The sequence below is a fragment of the Etheostoma spectabile genome, chromosome 3, assembly GCF_008692095.1.
Source record: "Etheostoma spectabile isolate EspeVRDwgs_2016 chromosome 3, UIUC_Espe_1.0, whole genome shotgun sequence".
In the NCBI taxonomy this organism is placed as follows: Eukaryota; Metazoa; Chordata; class Actinopteri; order Perciformes; family Percidae; genus Etheostoma; species Etheostoma spectabile.
Window position 1 is genome coordinate 10,642,039 of NC_045735.1, and position 10,076 is coordinate 10,652,114.

Below are 10,076 nucleotides of genomic sequence, written 5' to 3' on the forward strand. Positions count from 1 at the left end.
CAAACAGTCACTACTGTCCCAAAGTGCCGTAGCTCCATGAGGAGATGATTGTGATTGGTTTAAAGAAATGCCAATAATCCAGAGCAAGTGTTTTTCCCATCCCAAAATGCTGTGTGGACTAGCCAGACCCTCCTCCGATGTGCTGTAGAGGAGAGTTTGGCAATGCGAGACCACCACTCATAACAAGATGATGTAGATGGTGCTAGTAAGCAGATTTCAAAACTAATTTGTGAAGACACCTTAAATGTATTTGTCATCTTGTCTTGGACACTTAGGTGAAGTACAGGCCTTTCATGAGGATCTGAATGGCAGGCAGTACATCAATGAGATCTACAAGTTAAGTGTAGACAAGCTCTACGCCATCCTCTTCACAGAGTCGCAGTTCATGAGTGACTTCATGGAGCAAAGACGATTCTCAGGTCAGTAATTCTGCTGCTTCTACGTATGACTTCTGACCTCTCTGGAGTGAAGGCAGACCAAAAATGTGGTCCCCTGCAGGCGTCATTAATTCTCTCTCTCATCGTGTTGCTGTTTAGAGGTGGTGTACCACCCGTGGAAGACAGAGGAGGCTGGGAACCAGACAAGAGAGATCTTGTACACCATCTCGCTGTCCAACCCCCTTGCCCCCAAAACAGCCACAGTCACTGAGACACAGGTACAGTCAACTCTCATAAACATTTCGTATTATTTGTACCTTCTGAGTTCGAGATGACTTTCAAAGAAATGGTCACCACATTTCCCTTCTTTAATCAGACTCTGTACAAAGCCAGCCAGGAGAGTGAGTGTTATATCATCGACGCTGAGGTCATTACACATGATGTGCCCTACCACGATTACTTCTACACTCTCAACCGCTACATGCTCACCAGGGTCGCCAAGAACAAGTGTCGGTTACGGTGAGTAAGACGTGGTCAGACACAAACAGCTCTCACCTGCCAAATGAAATATTGATTTATGTGCTCATATTAAGCTTTTTGGCTTTTTCCCTTTCCTTTATTATGTTATATATCTTATTGTGTATGATATATGTTAACAAAATGAAAAAGTTCAAAGTCCACCCCAAAGGGACTTACCATCTTCCAGAGAAAACACTGTTCACAAACTGCTCCAAACAGCTCTACTCTAGTCCAGCATTTACTTCCGTGACGAACATGCGTCACTTTGTAACACGTTAAAATGCTCGCTGCTAGCATGGCACGACCACATGCTTTTCAACTGACTAGCTAGCAGTACTAACTGTGCATGTGCAACTCCAGAAGTGCAGAAGTAAGATGCCTCACTCTGTCGCTAAAACAGAGAGCTCAACACAAAGGGTGAAAAGAGGAGCTGCAGCAATGAGCAGTACATCAAATGCAGGGTGTTTTCTGAAAATTAAACTTTTTTTAAAATTTTGTTGTTTTGTTTGCTCTCAACTTAGTATTTTACCTATTTATATATCCAGTTTTTACATCTTATTGTAACAGTCTATCCATAAGTATAAATGCATTTCTGTCTGCCTCTCAGGGTATCGACAGAGCTGCGCTACAGGAAACAGCCGTGGGGGCTGGTGAAAGGTTTCATAGAGAAAAACTTCTGGAGCGGGCTAGCAGAGAACTTCCGGCATCTAGGTAAACTTGAGTGTTGTTTGCTTGTCTGTTTCGACAGTTAGAACATGTTGTGAAAATTTGAATCACAGAATGATGGTGTTTTGGCTGCTTATACAGAAAGAGGAGATGAATGAAAACAATTAAACAGATACTTCACAAACTGTAGTATGCAAATGTTTCTTTCCAACATATCTAGCAATCTTTAAGTGAGTCTATGAATGTGTAACAGTTGTCTTCTTCCCTCTCAGAGTTGGAGCTGGCCAAGCTGGAGGAGATCCTGGAGTCCCACCAGCTCTCTCCGAAGGCGATAAAAAACTCCACGGTGAGGCGGAAGAAGAGGCCACTCCCCCACATGCGCAGCCAGCATATGGACGAGGCGCTCAGCCCCGTTACTACGCCGACAGATGAGGAAGTGATTCAGAGGATCAAACAAGTGGCAGGCTCCACACAAACCAGACACCAGAGTCCAGAGCACCATCACCTGCCCGCAGGCCTCGCTCTGTACAGCGTCTCCAAACTGCTGCTCATCATCAGCTTTGTGTACGCAACTTATCACAAGACATAAACACACACACACACACACACAATCACTCACATAGGGATGCTTGTGTATCTAGACCTGAGGATACTAGTACATTTGACACATGCTCATCTCATGTATTAAAACAGAAAGTCACTTGTTTTGTTATTTCATCTTTTTTGTTCCAATAGGCTTTGTGGAGTTTTTGTCAAATTTAGTTTTCTTATGTATATCTCATTGTTGGTGTCTTGAGTGTAACCTCTCTCTCCTCTCCTCTCATTGCCATCCATAGGATCTGTCTAAGGTACAACATTTTGTTAGCCAGCAAAGCCTGAGGAACTTGTTAAAAAACTATTCCCAGCACAGTTTGTCATTGCCATGTACACATTAGCTACTTAAAGTGACAGTTCACCCCCAAAATCAAAAATGCATACCTGACCTGTAGTTTTATCTATCAATCCGGTGTTTTGGTGCGATTTGCCCAGTGTTGGAGATATTGGCCGTAGAGATGTCTGCCTTCACCCTAATATAGTGGAACCATTATGTTGGGGTGCTCAAATCACACCAATGTCTCTTTCCAGAAATCGTGACCTGGTTACTCAAGATAATCCCAAAACTTGTTTGTGAGCTTATTTGCTATTTTGTGGGAATTAGTTTATTGCTAACCGATACTGCTAGCTCACCTGGGCTAGATTCATTACAGCTCAGCTGTGGAGAAGGCAATTAATGTTTACATCTCGCCCTGTTACAAGCATGACTCTTGTCCATAAGTACGCTTTCTTCTACTGGTGATACAGTTGGCTGGTTTAGGTCAGTAAAAAGATAATAGTTCCTACATTAAACTGCTCACAACCAGATCTATAGATTATCTTGAGTAACTGGGTGATAATCATAAAAAAAAATATTTTGGGGCATTTTGAGCATTACATGCAGAGTGCCATCTAGTTCCATTTGAAAATCAGGCAGACATCTCTCCAACACTGTGCAACTCACCCCAAAACAATCTAGACTGATGAATAGCACTACAGGTAAGAAGAAAAATATGTACTTTTTATTTGGGGATGAACTGTCCCTTTTAAAGGTTTCATGAATGAATGCAAAGTGGAGGACTCATTTGTTGAAACTCCTTCTTACATTCTTGCCCTCCTTCAGCCTGGTCCTGCTGGTGTTCCTCAACATGATGCTCTTCTACAAGCTGTGGATGCTGGAGTACTCTGCACAGTCTTTAACAACCTGGCAAGGTCTGCGGCTTCATGAAAGGTACACTCGCACGCAAACTAGTGCACACACACCTACAGTTTTAGCATCTATTATTTATACAGAACTTATTTTATTTGGTTAATTGATATTTTGGGCATTTTAAAATACAAAGTTCTATTTGGCTCAAAGGTGGTCACACACAAATATACATGTACCGTTACAGAACTAAACATGCGCGCACACACACACACACATACATATACACGCGCACACACACACACACACTGTTAAACGAACACACTAAACTATATCCATATGGCCATTGACGTGTGTGACAGGAAAACATGGAGCTTCTAAAATTACCCCTGAATAACTCTGGGCTTACTGAAACAATTTACCATACTGTTTGTTGGCAGTCCCTCAAAATGGAAGTCAGTATGTAGGGGCTGCACCCTGATGTTGGTTAATGTGTGTTTATGTGTGTTTGCCAGTAAACTGCCTCAGACACAGATGGAGTGGGCCCAGCTCCTGGAGGCGCAGCAGCGTTACCATGACGTTGAGCTGCAGAAGTGGAGGGAGATTATCAAGTCGTCAGTAGTGCTGCTAGACCAGGTACTTGGATGCAAAGAGACATTTTCAAAAGTCAGAACTATAATGTGATGTAAAAATGTTAAAAACTCCCTGGGAATGTGCTTGCTTTTGTATTACGTTATGGGTAGACACCGCATATTTAACTAGGAGCTGAACATACTGTATCCACTGGTCAGTCATAGAATTGGCTTGCCACTGTTAGCTCAGATGCAACACACCATAAAAAATTCAACAGGTTATTTTACCACCATAGCTAGCTAGCCTTTTTGCCAAGTAAACTATTTCATGATATACAGTATATGACCAATAGAGCACTGCAAAAGGCATTGCATCCACTACTGAGAGAGGGCGCCTTTGAGCCACTATCCCTGAACTACTGGATGCATGCATATGGCAAGTGGAATCACACAACATACAAACTGTGTTGCACAAAGTAACAGCAGAGGTTGTAAAGAGAATCACACTTCTTCTGCCAAGTGCAGTGTGTTGTGGTTATATTAACTTATTAGATAATTGCCACTACAGTCAGTGGAAAAACTGGTATATAAGCATATTGCACAGTGACTTTCTCATAATATTTTGGATTTACTATGCAAAAGAGTGACTCTAAAAGAAGCTAATGCCTTTTGATTCTGAGATAGCAAAAAAAGACATTTACTGTTCATGTTTAAGATTGCTGAATTTATTTTCTACCATCTAAGTCCATTGAAATATCTGACTATGATAAAACATTGTCTACATTTGTCCTGTTATCCTCAAGAATCATGAATCATTCGTTCCAAACAAAACAACAGCGCCATAAATGAGAGTTTGAGAATTGTTGTGTCTGTTGCTCAGCTCCATGAAGACATGTTATGGAAGCAGAAAAGTCCAACACCAAAAATTTGACCAGTGTATTGAAAAAACAATATTTTTGTCTGTTATGTCTGTACATTTTGTTGACAATAGCATTCTTTTATACTTTTACTCCAGTAACATTTTCAATTCAGGACTTTTTCTTGTGATGGTGTTTTAACATTAATGTATTAGTAGTCTACTTTTACTTAAGCTGGCTAAGGAACTGAGTACGTCTTCCACCACTGGTCACAATTTACTCTCACTCTTCTTCTGTGCAAGTGAAATGTTTGTGCACCGCGCCTGGGCCGCACTACCTACATGGGCTGTGTGTCTGCTCTAAACTGTTAACACGGGTGCCAAAATGAAAAGCAAGAGGTCCGTGACGCACACACACTGCTCCGGTAGGCGGTGTGGCCCGTCTCTCCCGCACTGCTAGCTGTCTTTGATAGCTGTATGTTTCAAAACTGATTAACGTCACTCTGATGCAGAGAGTGTTTTTTTTTTCAGAAATAATTACTGACCTCATAGCTAGCTACGTTCATGAATTTTCTTATCCTAAATGAAGTGAGGGAATTCCTATTTGTTCCATGCATTAATGTAGGCCAGTGTAATTTCACGTTTTTTAATAAACAAGTTAACTCTTGTTTCTCTTCTTTAGATGAAAGACTCCTTATTGAACCTCCAGCGAGGCATTGGTTTAAGTGATTACAGCTCCGAGGCTGAGGAGAAGAGAAGTCACTATCACTGACACATCACCAACAAGGCCATGCGGGCATGCTGTGCAATATACTGTAGGACCTGTTTTGTTTGTGAACCAGTATGCAGGCAGCAGCAAGACAAAGAGAGAGGACAGAGGGGGAGGAGGGACCAACAGGGAGCTGGTCCAATAGACACAAAGAGTGGAACAGTCGTCTACAGTGCACAGAGCTTAGAACCCCCAAGAGGAGGAAATTGATGGACGGGAAGTTCCCCTATCACACACAGGAACTGAGGTGTCCCCAACATCACTGAAGCATTGTGGGAAAAGTAGTGCTCCTTCTCTACACCTGTGGGATGAACCGTTTCCTTCTACTCTCTTATTTCTAAGTGCATCCTACTGTAAGCCATTTCGACCAGAGAGTCGCAGAGAGAAAGAAGGAAAACTACTGCATGCATTTAGACAACCTAGCTCCTCTCAGTCAGTGTTATTGTGGTCCAGTTCCAGTCTGTGTGTCAAAAAAAAAGAAGAACAGAAGACGAGGAGAGACTGAGTCGAAGAAAGGGGGGTCTTTTCGAGTCTTAATGGCTGTCTACACTCTCTAGACTGTTCCAAACCTATCGTCCCCTGAGAAGTCCTGGCTGCAGCATCCTTTTAGTAACCTCCATGTGATCAGAGTACAGTATCGTTCCACAACCAAAAAGGAGTGTTGTAGCTGGGAGCTCATCTTCACCAGTCAGTCCCTATTGCCTTGTTTGAAGCTGGCCTGTGTTGTCTTCGTCAGGGCTGGTTCCCTGTTCGACTGTTGTGTTACAATATTTATAAGTAGAATCTAAAGACTGATGCGACCTAAGCCAACACTTTTAACCTTACACCCAATTTACATGATCAGTTGTCCCTGCCACAGTGTTAACTAGGCCTACCTTACGTTGCATTATTCCTCATCCTTCTAATGAAGTAGAATGTATTAGCCTGGACAAAAAGGCCAGAACTTAGCCTATTCATTTTTGAAAAAGGGATGCTGCAGCCAGACCAATAGGGAGACCTGTGTTCTTACATGTTTTATTACTAAACTGTGACTATATCTCTTTAAATATGTTTCAAATTAGAAAGAATTCTATGAATATATTTGAAATATATAAGAATATTTCATTATTTAATATATATATTTCAAAATATATAAACATTACCTATATTTATTGTTAATTAATGTACATAAAGAAATTATCAGAGCTCTAGACCAGTTAAGGAATTTCTAATGAAAAGTGTTTTTCTTCTAAAAATGCATGCCAGATATGTCTGTGACATGTCCAGTGTGCAAGTATGATTCTGCATTTGCGCGATTATATTCGCGCATGTGTGTGTGTGAGTGCGTGCATGCGTGCGTGTGCGCACAAGTGTGTGCTGTAAAGTGTGACATTTTTACCATTCCACACTTGTATGTTTCTTAATTTTTCTTTTCTGGCTTCAGTGGCCAGAATGCCTTTTTAATGCTAATGCATTTGGATGCCGCCTTGCATTTGCCCCACGAGGGTACAGTTTACAATCGAAGAGTTTTGTTCCAAAATGACATATCCAACATTTGAGAATAAAGTTACACCTACTTTCACAAAATGATTGATTGCTTAAAATATCAATTCATGTCAGTATTTGACACATACTATGTAGCTAAAATCCCTAGTTGACAAAAGGAAGAAGACAGAATTGATCATCTAAATTTGAAGATTAACTTGATTATTTTTCTTAGCTAAATGGATATAAAACATTTTGGAGATGAACCCTTCATTTGCCCTCTATGAGCAACTCTTTGTCCATGTCACCACATTAGTGGCTTGACGTCTCTAAAAGGAATAGTTTTCAAATTCACTTACTCACTTTCTTGCAGAAAGTTAGGTGAAGATTGATCCCACTCTCATGTCTGTATGTTATATATGAAGCCACAGCCAGCAGGCTTAGTTTAGCAAGCAGCTTCCTCCTGTTTCCAGTCTTTATGCTAACACAAGTTCCGGCCCTACCATAGGCTATATTCAAGAAGTGGACATCACCCATTGGTCTTGAAGCCTTGAGTTTGGCATTTAGTTTGTCGCCATCTTTTTTTTTTTGAGCCCGAAGTCACCATATTTAGATGAGAAGGTGGTGCTGGAGAGGAGCGCTAAGCAAAATGCTAAATTAAGAGCTAGCGCTAGGTAGCTAGCTTGGTTGGCAAAGTGCATCTGTAATGCTTATTTTGGCTAGCAAAAAACAGGCTTAAAACTAAATGTACTTACCGGGAAAATGAACTTTCAACTTCTTATTTTCTTTTAGTACAACCAAACGCTGTAAGTAAAGCTGTAAAGTAGGATAATTTTCTTATAGAGTTCTATAAAAGCCAACTTCTTTTTGCAACCAGTGGAGTCGACCCACGCCTGAGCTCTACTGGCTAACCTCCAGTTCGCTTGGCTAACAGGGAAAACCGCTCGCCTGGCTAGCAATTTCCCCCTTTTTCCAGTCTTAATGCTAAAGTAACCGTCTTCTGACTCTAGCTTCTTATTTAGCGTGCATATATGTGAGTGGTATCAATCTTCTGATATAACGCTCAGCAATAAAGCAAATAAGCATATTTCCAAAACTGTCAAACTATTCCTTTAAAAACACCTACTTCAACCCATATTATACTCTCCCCGATTTCAAGTGTCTGTCTTGGATGCAATGAAAGCATGAAAATTAACTTTACGTAACTAAATTGAACCAAAAGAAAAGTCAAAATGTACCTTCACAAATGATCATGTTGTTTTAAATGAAGTATTTATCATGTATGTCATGTATTTTATATATATATACTGGGTTAGGTGCGGTAAAGAGCATCTCTTAAGAGTTTGTCAACAGAGATCCCTGACAGCTGACAGACTTTAGTGATGAAAGCACTTCTACAAATAAACAAAACTTCCTTGTGTTAAAGAGAAGAGAAATTGAAAGCCCTTTAAGGCCTTTTCAGATAAAGCATGAAAGAAAGAAATGGCAGCAATTTAGTTTGGAGGTGTTTGCAGGGCCGGGGAAATTGTTTTTGTGATGTTTTAGTTCATTTGACAATTGCACTGGTGATTTACAATTTCCAAACTCATTAGAAATAGTTGGATTTTAGTCCTGCTGGATTGTTGTGCAACAAATTACTTCTGCTTGAATGGAATATGTGTGCATTATTCTATTCAACATGTTCTTTCAATGTCCAAAGCCTAATCTAAGACTGAAACACGTTCTTGTCTATTTCAAGGCAAGGCAAGAATGAGTGATTTGTATGAGGGAATTGTATCTTTACTGAGAGCCTGCATGGCGTGTTACTGACTGATTTACTGAGAACAGCAGAAAAGCTTCAGGATTGAACCCCTGCTGTGTGTGTGCATATATTACATTTTAAGAAGGCACTGAGTTATAATAACACATGGGAACCTTAAGAGCTGAATGTTAGTGGTTGGAAATGTTTTCTGTTTTATAGAAATCACTTTCGCAATCCTGATGAAACTGAAAGATTATAGTGAAGTTACACTTCATGGATATGATGGTACAGGAATGTATATATATATATATATATATATATATATATATATATATATATATATATATATATATATATGAAAGTGTGACTGATAGGATTTAAAGTGAATGTTTTTCAAAGTGAAAGATGAAATCTATTTTTTTTCAGAAGCTTGTATTTCATTTTTTGTTAAAAATGACAACATTCTCATACTGTTTTGAATGAAACATGGTAAATGCTTGATTAAGTTGGAAGTACTTACCGACGTTGGTTTTATTGACCTGATTTTAATCTTGGGACACTGACACTTTTATTTCACTGTCAAAGCTGAGGGAAATTGTTTATAGAAAAGACACATTTTAATATTGAACTGCTGTGAAACGCACATCCTCCTCAGTCCAAATTAGATAGTCACTCGAGCCTCCAAGGAACTGTCACAGCGGAACTGAATTTCATTTCATCAATCTCCACAATTATGCAAATTAAATATTTTTTCACCATCATTCCCTTCAAAACTTCATGTTTCTTATTGGATCCAACAAATTTGACTTTAACTAATCTAAGCTACGAGCCCTCACACAGGTAACAAATGTTTTGCTCTTTTGTTTTCAATCTTTCTTCCTCACAGTTTAACTGCGTTACGCGAACGATTGCATGATTGCTATCGCTGCACAGCTGTGGAACCAAGGTGACCTGAGAGTTCTGGATGCCACCGTTATGTCACTGACAACTAATGATTTGTCGGCTTCATTGACTGTATTAATTGGCATTTGCCTTGCTTGTCACAGAGCCAGCGAGACCTTGGTGCCGCCCATACAACACGTACTATCTAACAGCCTTGGTTAACGTATGATAGGAATTACACACAACCTGCTGAAAATGACCACTGATCAAATTCACAGCAAATTCTTCTCAATCTTCTTTGAGTGTGTCTTGATAAAATATGTACTGGTGTAGTTCTGTTCAAAAAGAATTCTACTGTATGTTTTCTTTTTTAGAAAATGTTTTGATTTCTAGAGAGACTTTTAGTTAACTTTCTACATGAGATAAATATACTGTAAGTATATGTTGTGTATATCTGCAGTGTGTGCGCGCGCACACACACACACACACACACACACACACACACACACA

General features: G+C 40.0%; 1 protein-coding gene across 22 annotated transcripts in view; it reads left to right on the forward strand.

The window, feature by feature from the left end:
• The window catches only part of gramd1bb (GRAM domain containing 1Bb), a 94,977-nt gene extending 85,532 nt beyond the window's left edge, over positions 1–9,445 (forward strand). For 20 of the 22 annotated variants that reach the window (XM_032512240.1, XM_032512220.1, XM_032512224.1 and 17 more), the window contains 9 exons: positions 276–419; positions 537–655; positions 754–896; positions 1,504–1,607; positions 1,835–2,126; positions 2,399–2,410; positions 3,259–3,366; positions 3,798–3,918; positions 5,393–9,445. In XM_032512240.1, coding sequence (XP_032368131.1) covers positions 276–419; positions 537–655; positions 754–896; positions 1,504–1,607; positions 1,835–2,126; positions 2,399–2,410; positions 3,259–3,366; positions 3,798–3,918; positions 5,393–5,482 — 1,133 coding nt within the window. In that variant the 3' untranslated portion in view covers positions 5,483–9,445. The remainder of the gene's footprint in view (positions 1–275; positions 420–536; positions 656–753; positions 897–1,503; positions 1,608–1,834; positions 2,127–2,398; positions 2,411–3,258; positions 3,367–3,797; positions 3,919–5,392) is intronic. The other 2 variants (XM_032512221.1, XM_032512229.1) reach the window with 1 other exon arrangement.
• Positions 9,446–10,076: the final 631 nt, after the last annotated feature.